At 46.4% G+C, this 15,693-nt stretch overlaps 1 protein-coding gene across 2 annotated transcripts in view; it reads right to left on the minus strand.

Annotated features, from left to right (window-relative positions):
* Positions 1 to 15,693, minus strand: part of ZNF777 (zinc finger protein 777) — a 30,229-nt gene that overhangs the window by 12,880 nt on the left and 1,656 nt on the right. Inside the window, exons 1-4 of one of the 2 annotated variants that reach the window (XM_011941430.1) lie at positions 15,580 to 15,687; positions 11,108 to 11,968; positions 10,026 to 10,152; positions 6,938 to 7,051 (exon numbers count right to left, since the gene is read on the minus strand). In XM_011941430.1, coding sequence (XP_011796820.1) covers positions 6,938 to 7,051; positions 10,026 to 10,152; positions 11,108 to 11,953 — 1,087 coding nt within the window. In that variant the 5' untranslated portion in view covers positions 11,954 to 11,968; positions 15,580 to 15,687. Of the gene's footprint in view, positions 1 to 6,937; positions 7,052 to 10,025; positions 10,153 to 11,107; positions 11,969 to 15,579; positions 15,688 to 15,693 lie in introns of those variants that run through there. The other variant, XM_011941431.1, reaches the window with a different exon arrangement.

Consider the following 15,693-nt stretch of genomic DNA (forward strand, 5'->3'; position numbering starts at 1 on the left):
AAAGTTCTTTTCCACTCATCTTCCCCCATTTCCTGCTCCCCGGGGCAATCACTTCAATGATTCCAGCTGATTCTTTGGTCATTTACCTCCATAACGCTAAGTAATACACTTATATTGCTACTCCTTGAGTTTTCAATTTTAAGCATCATCCATTGACTTGCAAGGGATGAAGGTCTCCGAACTGATCCTGCCAATACAGTTTTGTTGTAATCTTAGTTGGATCAATACTGGATGTTTACCTCGCTAGATTATGTCAATGTTATTTATAACTAAACTCTGTAGTATACAGTGAGTGCTTCAATGCCTGTAAACCTTCTTGCCTTCCCTAGATCTGACACTTTTTTCTTTTGCCCAGCTTACGACTAATTATCATGAACTCAGCCCCAAACTCCCCCAACCTTACCTTGCTGTGTAACTCTCCTCTCCAAACATTCAAATATATTGGGTATTTATCCATTTCATCTACTTGAAGACAAATTTCTGGGACCTGTGGAGGTGCCCCACTCAACCAGCTGCCTCTAGGTACACAGCAGACCTCTCGGAATGCCCCTGTGCCATGCCCCTGGAGTGCCTCCACCTCTCTCTCAAGTTGGCATTTGTTATGCCTCCTTCTTGGTTTATTTCCTCATTTTGGCAAAGCACCTCCCCCAGTTTGATAAAGGATTTGTGGAGACTTGAACATCTCAAAATGTCTCAGTTTCACTCATATTTAATCGAAACAGTTTGGCTAGATATTGAATTATAAGTTGGAAAATACCTTCCTTTGGAATTTGAAAGGCATTGCTCTACTGTCTTCTAGATCCCAATGTGGTTACAAATGTCTGAGGCCATTCTAATTCCTGTTTCTTCGCATGACTCTGTTTCTCTTCTCTGGAAGCTCGTAGGATTTCCTTTGTTCTCAGTTGCTCTGAAAGTCCATGCTGAAAGTGTAGGTTTATTTTCTTCCAGCGCTCTGGGCAGCTGGCTCTTTCAATCTAGAAAATTATGGCTTTAATTGGTGGGAATTTTTCTTGAATCATTTTGTTGATAATTCCCACCTTTTTTTGCTACTCTTTTTTTCTGAATATTCCTATTATCTGGATGTTGGATTTCTATCCTTCAGTTTTCTTATTCTTTCCCTATTTCCTTCCATCCTTTATTTTTCTTATTTCTCTATTTTCTTATCTTTTAGCTTTATTTTCTGGGATGTGTGCTTATCCTCCAACACTGCTCCTGAGTCTCTAACTTGTACTATTACATTTTTAATTTCCAAGAGTTCCTTTCTCTTCTTTTTTTTAAAAAACAAGCATTACACTTTTGTGTCATGAATGCATTCACTTATTTTATCTAAGGATTTTATATGTAAGTATTCATATATACATTTTTTTCCTCTCTGCATGGTCTCTGTTCCTTTAAATATATTTTTTCTGATGTCTTTACTTATTCGTCTCTGTACACCACAGACTTTTCCCAAATGTCTTCTGGTTCTTGGTTGTCCACGGAGACTTAAAAGAGGACACTCAAGAGAACAAAGAGCTGAATGCATTTGGGTGGGGCTTGCTAACTATGTGTGGGTCTCTGTTTGGCCCATAGGGAGCTTTGGTCAAGTCATTTTACTCAGAAACCTCTTGGCCTGGTTCCAAAAGTCTCCAGATAAGGCTCTTCCAATATCCTGCCCGATGGGTTTAATTCTGGGTGTTGGCAACATTTTGGGAGTCGAGTTAGGGAAGAAGGCTGGAGATCTCAATATCTGCGCGTCAAGTCTCCTTCTTCCCATTTTTGATGTGGTGCCCCACCCTCAACTGTACCTGGTGCCCATGTCCAGAGAGCCTCCTTTGCAGCCTCTCCAGAGAATAAGCCTGTCACATAACAGGGCCAGAGAGATGCAGATGCCTGTAGTAGGGACTGAGGGAGGCAATGGGAGCTGAGGTGAGTGTTAAGTGGTCTATTTAGAAGATGTTCAGCCAGCTGTCTGTTTAGCCTCACTTCATTCCTATTTCCAGGAATGGTACTATTAACTCTTGAGCCCCAAGCAAGTGTGGGGGTGCAAATTGGGTTTCTTCTCAGTTTTCCCTAGTACCAATTTCAGATTCAGCTTACCACATCTATCCACCTGCTTCAGGGCTGAAAAACTTCATTGCTGCATCTCCTTTCTTTTTAAAAGTTCCTTCAGTCTTGTTTTAGAAGGATTTGGGAGGCCGGGCACAGTGGCCTCTAATCCCAGCACTTTGGGAGGCCGAGATAGGCAGATTACCTGAGGTCGGGAGTTTGAGACCAGCCTGACCAACATAGATAAACCCCATCTCTACTAAAATACAAAATTAGCCAGGCGTGGTGGTGCATGCCTTAAATCCCAGCTACTGGGGAGGCTGAGGCGGGAGAATCACTTGAACCCTGGAGGCGGAGGTTGCAGATCGCGCCATTGCACTCCGGCCTGGGCAACAAGAGCAAAACTCCGTCTCAAAAAAAAAAAAAGAAGGATCTGGGGAGGTAGGAATAAATACATGTTCAATCTGCCCTGTTCAACTCAATCTTTCATTGTGTACTGTTTTAAAAAATATATTTTTACTGAATAAGAAGTAACATATGCTTACATCAGAACATTTTACAAAACATAGAGAAATACGGCTTTGGTATGTTTCCATCCAGTTTTTTTAAACCTACTTTTGCTTACATCACTGACCTCACTATATTTACCTTTCCCATTTCTACATCCTTAATCCTCCTATCAACTGGATCATTCTCATCAACATTTCAAACAGGCTTTAGCAATCCCCATCTTAGGCAAACAAGAATCCCCCCAACTGTCCCATATTTCCATTCCCCCACAGCTACACTTGCTGAAATGACTGTCAGCACGTGCCATCTCTACTTCCCTGCCTCCCACGCGCTCCTCACCCACTGACTCTCAGGCTGCCACCTCCACTAAGCTACCAACGTTTGTCTTCCTAAGGTCACTGATGATTTTTAGCTTGCAATCCAATGGACACTTTTTAGTCTTCCTATTCCTAAACCACACAGCAGAATACAACACTGTTGGGCATACTCTCTCCTTCTGGAAACATTCTTCTCCAGAAATACTCAACAGGGCACTATCCTAATTTTCCTGCTACCTTTCTGGCCACTCTTTCTGTTTCTTTTGATTCCTCTGGCTCCTCCTTCTTTTTCCAAATCCTACAACAGTGGTTTTCAACCCTGGCTGCATATGAAAATCACCTTGGAAGCTAAAAAATACTAACACCTGGGTCCCATCGTGAACAACATATCCAAATTCCCTAATCTGCCCCAAAACCCAGGGTTCTGCAGGGCATGGCTTGTGTTCTCCTCTCTTCCCCCTCTACAGACTGAGCAACCCAATGTATCTATGCTGCTGACACCAAATGTCCAAATGTGCCAAGGCCAGATGTCTCCAGCTCAGACCTCTGCTCTGAACTCCAGACTCCTTTATTCAGCTGCCTTCTCAACACCTGCTCTTTGATGTCTTACAGGGATCTCAAACCTAATGCATTCAAAACGGAATTCTCAGTGTTTCTCCAAATCTGAACCTTATATTACCCTCCCTCTATTCTTACTTAAGCCAGAGGCCTAGGAGCCATCCTTAGCACCTCCCCATCCCTCCTATTCAACACCCACCAATCCCTAAGTCCTTCCTAGTCCACTGCCAAAGTATATCTTGACAACAGCCACTTCTCTCTCAGGGTGATGCCAAGGTTTCCTACCTGGAAGACAGAAAGAACCTCCAAGTGGTCTCCTAGCTTCCAGACCATCCTCCTTTCAGTTAGTTCTCCATGGAGCAACCAGAACCCTACTTGGCCTTCAGGTTTCCACTAGAAATTTCACGTCCTCAAAGAGGCCTTTCTGACTTCCCAAACTCAAGGGCACCTTTCCTGTCATGTGCCTCGCAGTCCTGGATGCTCTGCGTCCGTCACAGCTGGTGCCTGTGCTTTCATCTATGGGAGGTGTTTTGGTTGTTAATGTCAGTCTCTCCACAGGAGTTAAGTCTGAGGGCAAGGGCCTCAGGGTTAACGTAGTTCTTGACACCTGCTACCAAAGAGATCTGATGAACTAAATAAACATATGAGTGAAACTTACGGTTTCAAAACTCTTCATAAATGTGATTTTAGTGTGTAATAGTCTATTATACTGTGATTTGTATTTGTACACCTTAATCTATATTTTGGATTCTTTTTCATGCTAGACTCTCAGGAAGTAAATTATTAGGTCAAATGTAAGAACACTTAAAATATTGAAAATATACTTAATAATAAGCCAGGCGCAGTGGTTCGTGCCTGTAATCCCAGCACTTTGGGAGGCTGAGGCAGGTGGATCACTTGAGGTTAGGAGTTCAAGACCAGCCTGACCGACATGGTGAAACCTCGTCTCTACTAAAAAAAAGTACAAAAATTAGTTGGGCGTGGTGGTGCACACCTGTAATCCCAGCTACTCAGGAGGCTGAGGCAAGAGAATGGCTTGAACCAGGAGGTGGAGGTTGCAGTGAGCAAAGATCACGCCACTGCACTCCAGCCTGGGCAACAAAGTGAAGCTCCATCTCAAAAACAAAACAATATATATATATATACACACACACACATATATAGTAAAAAAATATGTATATATTTTTAAGACTAGAAAGCATCAAATTGCTTTCTCGAGAGACTGAAATGATGAACCCTCTGAGTGGCAATGTCTGAGCACACAGATTTCAGCCATGCCTTCTGGTTCGCCTTACTCTTTGCTAATTTGCTAGATGAAGATGGTGCCTGGCTTCTCCGGCCTCCAAGGCCACCCTTCCAGGGCTGTGAGTGAATGGGAGCCCCTGTTCTGAGTATTTGGAGGGTTGACATCTGAATCATCTTTGGATCTCTTTGCCCTTGGGAACCCAACCATTAAATGGTAGTTTATTTGCTGAATTTACTTAGCCAATTCATAACATTGTCATGTTTGGTATATTTGGAAGTATGAGAAGTCTCAATTTTCTGGACTTTTCTTCCTTGGTCTCATACTTTTGGTCTGGCCCATGGCTGGATTTGCTGCCATTCTGCAAAGGGAGAAGGTGCTTGGATGGACAGGTTACCACTGGAGTGCAGGGGCTCTGATACCTGCAGTTTTGCAGAACCAGCCTGCAACGGCGAGGCCGGGGCCTTTGGTTTAGCACAGAGGTGCGAGTGTGCAGCTCACACTGTGGAGCAGCAGCGCCTATGTCCTCCCCTGTCCTCCCACTGCAGACTCCCAGGGGCTGGAGATGGTGACTGGAACAAATGACACATTTCAGCCACACAAGGAGGCCTCTGTGAGGCTGCTTATTCCAGCAGAAGCTCCTGTGGAAGTGCATGTGCCAGAACAAACCCAGCCCAGGGCCGAATGGATTTGAGTTATTTTGCTTTTCAATTCTGGCCCCATTCTGTGAGAGGCCCATCTGTGATGAGGTTGTGAAAAGCAGACAGAGAAAGGGGATCCATGCTCTTGCATCCAGCTCTTCCAAGAAAATTCTATGAGAGCAGCACCTGAACCGCAAGTCCCTGCTGGGACAGCAGACTGTATTTTAGGATTTTTACTACAAATCATCTCTCCTGACTTCTCATTCTCTGCCTTCCAACCCTTCTTTCTCATTTCCTCCACCTAGAATCTCTCTATTCCTACTTGACCTTTGTTTTTGGATGTGGCCATTCAAACCTTTATGGTACTGACTGATTTTCCTCAACCAAAAGTTCACCCTGCCATGTGCCACACTATCACCAAAACCTCATCCTCATCAACTTTTAAATTCCTCTTTTCTGTCTGCCAGAATGAACTCAGGGTTAGCCCCTCCCCTCGAGTTAAATTTTAGGCAAATTCATAGACAGTGACGCCACTGGATTTCTCTGGGACATGCCAGCATTTGTATTTTTACAGGGTTCTGTCTCTCCCAGAAGTCACCTTCCCACTCAGCACACGGGGCTGACATTACTTCATGTTCCTAAAACATCTGCTTGGAGGCAGCTGATAGGTCCCCAAATCAATGACATTAGTTCCTAACAAGACCTGGCTGTTGGTCCCAAACAGAGTTCTCCAGGTGGATCATCCTCTTTCAGCAGACATGACTGCCAGTAACACTCAGCTATGTTCACATGCCACACCTGCCCACAAAGGACAAGGATCAGCTTCTGCTGACGACCGTCAAGTAAGGGATGCAAGTCCAAGGGCAGTTCCCAAACAGGGGCTTCAAAGAGGCAACCACGCACCACAAGGGCTCCTACAGCGTGAGTGTGTGAGCCACTGACCCAGCCGCCGTGAATGGGGTGACCCCAGGCACACCAACAGCGGCTGGTCTACTGAGCCACTGCTATGTGCCAATCACTGTGCCAGGCCCCACGATTAGATATTAGTGCCAGTTCTATTTTACAGATGAGACTCTAAAAAGATCAAGCAACTGAAATCCCACCACCAGTAAGCAGAAAAACTGTACTCAGATACAGAGAGCCTCACACTAGAGAGTGCACATGAGCCACACGGCCTCTGGTCAGTCTCACCGGGCACATATCTGCTGACTCCACCTACATGCTGTCCTGCCGAAGCTGTGCATGTAGGATGTCCCCGGTAAAGTCCATGCCTGCCCCTTATCCCTCCACTAACCACCTGCAGGACTCACGGATGTAGTCCTTTTCTCGCAAGTTCCAGGAATTTTAAGCACTAATGACTGCTTGACAAGTGACTGCCTTTCTTTGAGTTTCTTGCTTTATTTCCTACAGAGAGTGAGGTGACACTTGGTCATGTCAAAAAATTCACGGCATTTCCATTAATCAACAAGTTAGGCTACTGATGATCATGGCGCTCCAAAGGAGGTCCTGGCACCTGTGGGCCTCCTTCCTCCTAACATATCCTGGCAGGGCCTACCTTGGGTTGTGCTGCCTCATGCTGGGACTTCCTGAGTACTGAAAGATCTAGAATGCAGAGCTGCGGATCACCCTTAGCCACTCACCAGCACTGGGATCTGTCGGCGTCTCACCCTCCTCAGAGTCTTCCTGCTCCTGCATGGTGGGCCGCTCCCCGCGCTCCATCTGTGACATGAGGTCTGGTTTGGAAATTGCATAGTCTGGGCAGAAGAAAGGGAAAAAAAATAGGCTCTGGGATGAGGCTGCACTGGACGTTGTTGTATCTTCTGTGGGTGCGTGATTCCAGGAGCAGCTCCTCGACTGAAGACCATAATGGAAAACCACCAAGCCTCTCCACCTTTTCCCAAAAGGGGTGTGTGTGTATGTGTGTGTGTCTGTGTGTGTCTGTGTGTGTGTGTGTGTGTGTGTGTGTGTGTAGATCATGTTGCTCAGAGGTGGTCAAAACCTGCCCAGGTTTTCATTACAAAGGCAGAAGATATTTGAAATTTTGTGAGGTAAAAAACTAATCCTGGCCAGGTGCAGTGGCTCACACCTGTAATCCCAGCACATTGGGAAACTGAGGCAGGTGGATCACCTGAGGTCAGGAGTTTGGGACTAGCCTGGCCAACATGGTGAAACCCTGTCTCTACTAAAAATACAAAAAATTAGCCAGGCGTGGTAGTGGACGCCTGTAATCCCAGCTACTCGGGAGGCTGAGGCAGGAGAATCACTTGAACCTGGGAGGAAGAGGTTGCAGTGAGCTGAGATTGCACCACTGCACTCCAGCCTGGGCAACAAGAGTGTAACTCCGTCTCAAAAAAAGAAGAAAAGCAAAAAACTAATCCTGATAAAAATCTAAAAGCCATATAATAAAATATTGAAAGATTTTCTTACATAAAATGAGTTCGCAGTTCTTTGGAAATGAAGTTAAAAGATGAAGAAACTTAGAGGAAATATACATATATATACATGTTTGTCATATGGCAAAGGGTTAATATCCATAGTTACACATAAAGAACTTCTATAACTAGTAAAATTGCAAAGTTATAAATAGGTAAATCATAGAAGAAATATGAATGGCCAATAAATATATAAAAAGATGCACAAGTTCACTAATCATCAAAGAATACATATTTAAATAAATGAAGGAGGCCGGGCACATGGCTCACACCTGTAATCCCAGCACTTTGGGAGGCCGAGGCAGGCAGATCACGAGGTCAGGAGATCGAGACCATCCTGACTAATGTGGTGAAACCCCATGTCTACTAAAAATACAAAAAAAAAAATTAGCCGGGCACAGTGGTAGGCACCTGTAGTCCCAGCTACCCGGGAGGCTGAGGCAGGAGAATGGCGTGAACCCAGGAGGCGGGGGCTTGCAGTGAGCCGAGATCGCGCCACTGTACTCCAGCCCGGGCAACAGAGCAAGACTCTGTCTCAAAAAATAATAATTAAATAAAAAATAAAACAAATGAGGTAGCATTTTTTACCTATAAAAAAGACTAATATTTAAAATAGAAGAACATCAGCTCAGGCCGGGGTATGAAGTGGCACTTTCACGTACCCTCGCAGAAATATCAACTGGCTCAGCCTTCTGGAGGGCACCAGGCAGTAGCCATAAAACTGTACATGTGCATCCTGTTTACCTGGCAATCCCACTTCTCAGTATCTGTCCTACTGAAACACACAGAAGTGTACAAATACACAGAGATGTTTATCATAACACTTTGTAACAGTGAGAATCAACCTACTGTTCAGCAACAGCAGAAAGGTCAAAAGCCCTAATGGTTCACATGGAACACTGCATTGTGTTTCGAAGGAGGCCTACGTATGCTGACATGGAACACTCTCTATGCCCCTACATTAGGTAAAATAAGCAAATGGGCCCCTCTGTGCAAATCCCAAACCGCATGTGCATCAGTGCATCTATCGTGCTTATATCTGCACATGCAAAAAAAGATGAGAGAGATCACAGGCCAGGATGTTCATGGTGGTTACCTCCAGGGAGTGGTAATGGTGAATGGGTGGTGGCTGCTCTTAATTATATAAATCATTTAAATTGCTGAATTTTCACAATTAAAAAACACAATTAAAAGAATTTTAAAAGGAAGGGAATGTATCCTATGGAAAGGTATGTATAAAATTGTCAGTTCTAGTTGGAATTAAAGTTTCTATGTGACAACACATTTTAATGTTTAAGATAACATTTTTGTTTATATCCAAAAAGTTCTCCATATCAGAGAAACAGATACACATATATAAAAGTAAAGTACATTTTTCCAGTTTTTTTTTTTTTTTTGAAACGGAGTCTCGCTCTGTCGCCCAGACTGGAGTGCAGTGGCTCGATCTCAGCTCACTGCAAGCTCTGCCTCCCAAGTTCACACCGTTCTTCTGCCTCAGCCTCCTGAGTAGCTGGGACTACAGGCGCCCACCACCACGCCCAGCTAATTTTTTTGATATATTTTTAGTAGAGATGGGGATTCACCGTGTTAGCTACGATGGTCTTGATCTGACCTTCTGATCCGCCTGCCTGGGCCTCCCAAAGTGCTGGGATTACAGGCATGAGCCACCGCACCTGGCCATGTAGAGTTGCAGGTTTTCATCCTTAAATATTCTTAATGAAAATCACAAGAATCTACAGACTTTGGGGTAAGACAGATCTCCGTGAAACAAGCATTTAACTTCCCTTATCATAGCCTCAGTGTTCAGGCACCTGAATCATCAAACAGGAGTGTGAACACCAGTCTTAACCTCCCCAACATCTTGGCTGTGTGGGTCCAAGGTGATTCTTGTACAGCACCTCAAACGTGGCTGGTACACAGTAGGCACTCAGCATACTTTTCTTTCCTTCTTTTTTCCTTCCTTAATAATAGTTTGCTGGACAAACTAATTTATTAAAAAAGGGGTCCATGGGGAAAAATATGACAGAGAGACCACTGATGTCGAGATCTTTCTCTTCCTCCTTGCCCCAGCAGCTTCTCCGAGAGTGGGGTCTCAATTTACAAGCCATTCTGGCCTGGGCCGCGCTGATGTGTGTGGGTATATGAGGGCATTTGCTTTAATTTGTTGTGATCTGTAAAACTCTGTTCTCCTTGCTTGTGACTATTGGCTCTGCTGGGGTTCAGAACTCCCTAAGGTTATGAATGCACCTTGAGCTGGCGTCCAGGCAGCCCCCAGCGAGTGAAGACTTCTCCTTACCCATGGAAACCAGGGACTCGTAGTTGCCCCTCATCACGTTCTTGTAGAGCTCCTTCTGCCACTCGGACAGGTTTCCCCACTCCTGCTCCGAGAAGTGGACAGCGACATCATCAAATGTGACAGGGACCTGCAACCACAAAACAAACTCGGCTCAGACCCGCTGGAAGGCAGTGACAGGCCCACAGCTGGCCAATCCCAAGGCCCAAACTCCTGGCTCTGGGTCTTCATCTACAACTTTTCTAGAAGTCTGGCCACTGTCCTGGCCCCAGAGAGTGAGGGGCCTGTCTTGTTGGATCCTTTTCCTGCCCTTCAGGATATAATTCTTGCAGCTCTAAAGCACGGTCTGTGGACCAGCAGCAATGGTGCTACCAGGAAACTTGCTAGAAATCCGAACTCTCAGACCCCACCTTAGACCTACTAAATAGCTTCTGCATTCAGTAAGATCCTGGGGAGATCCATGTGCCCAGGAAAATTTGAGACATGCCAGGCTAGAGAACAGAATCTGTTTTCTCTCTACATATGGCTGTGAAAGGGGGCAGCAGCACTGAAGAAGAGAAAGCAAGCCAGTCCACACTCAAGCTCTTTCAGAACCTTCTGGAAAATAATATGGAAACCTAACTTCTCCAGCTTTTGAAAGGAAACCTCTTGAAATCAGTTTTCCTGGCACCAACATGGCTTATAAGTGAACTGATAAAAATATGGAGCAGGACAGATCCTTGTGATGTTTAACCCAAGCTCCGTCCTCTGCTGCAATTGTAAAGCGAACGCACCCTCAGTGACTGATGGTAAAGCCTCTCCACAGCTCTCATCGGCCTTTGCTTTGCCTTCGTAGCCTCTCACACCAGGGACAGCTCTGCTGAACACCCTTCTAAACTGACAGCCCCTGATCCCAGGGGCATTTCTGTACTAGCCTATACTCTCATCAACAGGAGAAATAATTTGATTTTGGCACATCCTAGCAACTGGGATCACTATATTTTTTCCTTTCTCAACCAGCCCTTTCTTTCATATTATACTACATTCCTAAACCACACTCCAATTCAGACCACTTCCTTAGGAAGTCCCAGTTGGGATGTGCTTACCTTGGGAACTTCTCCATTGCTGCCGGGGGGCAGCCGCAGGATCCAGAAATTTCTGTTTTTCAGCAGGTTCTCCATGTTCTCCAGCCGCCTCTGCAGCAGCCCGTACTCCTGCAGCAGGGTCCCCAGCACGACCCACTTGCTCTCCAGATGGTTCGCAAACTCCACGGCTGTCTTTTCGCAGTCGGCTATCTTCTTTTCATTTGTCCCCGTCCTGCCTTCCAGGGTCAGTAGCCTCATGGCCTGGGCCTCCAGCTTCCTCTCTACTGCTTGGACAGCAGCCCACACAGCCAAGCGGGTGATCTCCGCCGTGGGGAGCGGCTGTTCCTTCTGGACTGCAGAAGAGATCTGGAAGGGGGTGTCCTTTTGGGAAACCGGGCTCTGGAGCAGGGGGTCCATGTCAGTCTCGGGAACTGTTGGGGAAAGGGTCAGGGGGTCTTTCTCAGGCGCTTCAGGGGAGTGAACGGGGGCTTCTTGGTGGTGGGGGGAGTGGGAGAGAAGGGAGATTTCTTGTTCAGCAGCAGCTGGGGGTGGATACTGGGTCCCTTCCTGGGAAGCCAGGGGGCCCTGGAGAGGAGTCTCTTGCTCAGAAGCGGCAGAACACAGGAGTGACGGTCCCTTCTGGAGCACATGTGGCATCCGGCCAGAAGTCTCTTGCTTGGGAGCACTGGAAGTTTGAGGCAGGGAGCCTTGTCGGGGAATGGTGGGAGACAAAGAAGGAATTTCTTTGGGAGGAAGAACGCAGGACTGGAACAGAGTTTCTCGGGGGAGTCCCGCAGGGGCCTGACGTAAGGTTTCTTCTTGAGGAACACTGGGGAACGACAGAGGTGATGAGCGTTGATTCTCCATGTCCAGCTGTTGAACCTGTGTTCATGGAAGAAAGGAAAAGAGGATTGAAGGCCACAGTCTCCAGCTAGCAAAATAAATCCCAAAGACAAGTATACACAAAAACAGTGCTTCCATTTGGTAGCAATAACATGTGCCCCTCAAATGTGAATCTCTTCCAGAGACCACAGCACCAATTTAGACATTAATGATAACACTGCTCTGAACAGCAAATGAAAGATGATTATGCCACCTTTTCTTTCTTACAGAGCCATCGCCTTTTTACAACATACACTGCACAGGTACCTTACAAACAGCAGTGTGGGAGAGGGGAAGGGTGCTGGGCTCCTGTTAGAACATGTGGCTTTTGGCCCTGTCTACACCTGTTGCCACCTGTGTCACTCTGGATCAGCCGTTTGACCTCTCTGTTCTTAGTGCCCTGTGTCCTCATCCATAAAACGAGGATAATAATATCGGGCACACACACCACCGCCCTCCCCGAGTTGTTATAGCAGTGAACATAAAACTTTGAGAAACAAAAGAGCAGAATTTTGTAAAAGCCGAGCACTGACTATCCCACATCTCCCAGCAGGGGTGGGGGTTCTCCAGCAGGGGCTGGAACTGTTAATGTTCTTAACTGGAAGGTGGACTTGGCATCCAGCCACCACCACTTCTACCAGCATTAGGCCTTTGTGATGCCCTGGGTTCCTTCCTTTGTTCGGTCCAAAAGTGAGAAGATGACATTATCTGAAGTTTCCCAGACTCTTACTCTTTGATAACAGTTGCACTGCAGACTCATCTCAATGAGTCAGTATGGTATACGTTCGACTTGGAAACATCTTCTATGTGCCCGGCCCCTGCTGTAGAGGCTGAATGGGCTTCTGGATATTCTGGCCTGGCTTCTGCTGTAAGCAGAGCGAGACATCAAGGCAGGTGAAGGCAGGCAATTCAACCACTCCCAGGAGTGGGCAGTGATCCACTGCAGTAGGTGTGCTCAGGTGGTCTGGGTTCCACCCTCAGGTTTCTGAGGTGGGGAATGAGGAAGCAGTGAGGCCTGGAAGGATGGGCAGCAGAGCAGAAGTCAGCCGGACTGGTGACTGGTATCCAGATTTGGGGGGACTAGACCACCACAAAGACTTGGAGTCTTTCTGGGATCTCAATGACCCACGCTCTCCTTGTTCCCCACCCTGCCATACTCACATTGAGAGAATTCTTGAATCACTGGGAGGCGAAGCCACGATCTTCTGTGAGTAGCTAGTTATGTATTTACCCACCTAGATCATCAATATCTTTTGGAACCGACCACAATTTCTCCTGTTACAATGTCTGTCCGCTCCCTCATCATCTTCCTTCAGTGAATGTGCTCAGTCACTATGCTCTATATCCAAGTGGTCTTTAATTAAAATTTCAATTTTCTTCAGTTGAAAATTAGCATATCCCCAGTGTTCAGTCTGACATATAGTATGTGTATAGTATGGGCCTGAAGAGTAAATTGTTGAGTTACAAAAAAATTATTAGGATAAATAATGATGTTCCTTTAGTCACCTACCAGAGACTTATCTAAAGCTATTCCATATCTTCTACAGCTTTTTTTTTCCTTTATTGGTTCACTTATAGGTGACTTAACTGTGACAGCATCATACTTTTAAGCCACGGATTGAATATTCAAGATCCTAGTCACAAAAGGTTTTTGAGGTAGTATTGTCTAATGGCCTCTACCGTGAACCAGACATGAGCACTAATCAGCTGAGAATGGCTAACAATTATCCAGTATTTATTATGTGCCGTGAGCTGTGTTAAGCATTTTAAAGGATTATCTCATTTAATCCTCACAAAATCTATGAAACAGGTACTACTAGAGTTACTACCCATACTTAGTACAGGAAGACACTGGGGACAGGAGAGGCTAAGCAACCTGCCCCAGGTCACCCAGTGTTCTGGTTCCACAGCCTGCAGGCTACCTCCAGGCCTTAATTGTCAACTGAGGCAGCTGGCCAGGCAGGTGTGTGCTCTGAATCCTTTTTACCTCTAAAATCCCGAGGCCAGATATTATTAATACACAAAGACTTGTGGCAGGTTTGATAGGGTTGAGAGAGGTGGGGAGGAAGGCCTTGCCTTTAGAGATATTATCATTTAAGTTGGGGTCAGGGACCTCTTTGAAAACCTAATAAAAGTTTTGGCTTCTTGTCCTCAAAAAAGACACAAGGGCACATACATAGAATTTTGCAAACATCTTCAAGGAACTCACAGACCCCTAAACCTGCAGGCTCATCAACAGCTAAGCCATCTCTCAACTCTTCACTGAGGTGAAGGAAGCGCTGGGGGCCCTCAAGGCTAGGCGCCTGGCTCTCAGGGAAAGTGACTGCTTAACACAACACAATAGGCACATTACAGCCCTTGCCTCAGAGGGAGATTAGGGTATCTGCCTAGCATTAGAAAGAAGGGGGGAAAAAAATCCCTGGGGAGCAAGTGAGTCTCTGAGTAATGCAGAGGTTTAACTGAAACAATGAAAAAAAAAAAAAGCCTCCAATATAGTAGACAGAGCCAGCAGACCAAGGCATCTTTACCAGCTAGACAAATCAGAGCTCAAAGGAAAATACTATTTCTTTGCTATTATTAGACTGTCTCTCTCCATGTCCGGATTTGGAGGACTGCAGAGGGGCCACAGGAGTGTGTTCCCTCCCTCGCCTCCCAAATAAAAGCCCTTTGCTATAATTTCATCCATCCCAGTAAACCTGTGGCTTATCTCACCCCAAGCAGAAAGAAATAGCCAAAGAGAGGGAAGGAGCTGTAAATATATCTAAAACTAATAAGCTCAAATTCTCAAATTGCTGGTAGGGGGTTGGAGGGAGAATTCTTTTGAATCATATACGTAGGATTTAACCGTCCCTCCTTCCCCCACGGATCAGGAGTGGACAGAGTCTCCAGGATTCATGCCACATTAGCAGAAGCATCCATAACCACAGTATCTGACTTATTAAGAAAGTCGTGGCATTTTTTTGAATGACCCAGTATGGTTCACCCAGCATTATATGCCATTTAAGGGCCGGGAAGGACTGAGTCCAGAATAAGGCATGTAAAAATCTTCGTTTTATTTTACTTTCGCAAGAGTTTTTTTTTTTTTTTTAAATTAAAGAATTGGAAGGCTTTTTAGAAAGCTATATATCCTGCCTCCTTCCTGTGTACACAATAGGAAACTGAGGCTCAAAGGCACTGACTCCCATGCAGTAATCCTCACCAACATGGCCAGAGCGTCTCAAAGAGCAGGTCTGCGGGAGGATCTGAAGGATGATTTTCTAATAGTGGCTCCCTGAAGAGGAACATCAGTCCCCAACCCCCGAGAAGCTCACTCCCCAGACACCATCTGTCAGGACACCCAAAGTTTAGCCCGCGACCTTCCAGACGCAGAGGCCGGAGGCCGAGGCTTGAACTCAGAGGGTAACCTGCTCCCACCGCGGAGATGTCCAGCTGGGCGCTGCCCGGCCTCCCCCGCCGCCTCCGACGGGCCGCGTCTGCTGCCAGGGCGGTCCGGGCCCCTCACCCAGGGGCAGCCGCCGCCAGAGCCACCCCCTCCCCGTCCAGGCCCGCAGCCCGCTGGGCAGGCCTTTCTGGGGCCGCCGCACCGTGCCACTGATGCCTTGCTACGTGACCTTGGGGCCGGAAGGGCGGGTGGTCGCCAGGTGTCTGTGCCTCAGTGTCTCCGTTCTGCGAAATGGGAGAGCCGCGTCAGCGCCGCGCCCGGGCCGGCGAAGGCTCCGCGGGGC

This window comes from Colobus angolensis, unplaced genomic scaffold, assembly GCF_000951035.1.
Source record: "Colobus angolensis palliatus isolate OR3802 unplaced genomic scaffold, Cang.pa_1.0 Scaffold2, whole genome shotgun sequence".
Lineage (NCBI taxonomy): Eukaryota > Metazoa > Chordata > Mammalia > Primates > Cercopithecidae > Colobus > Colobus angolensis.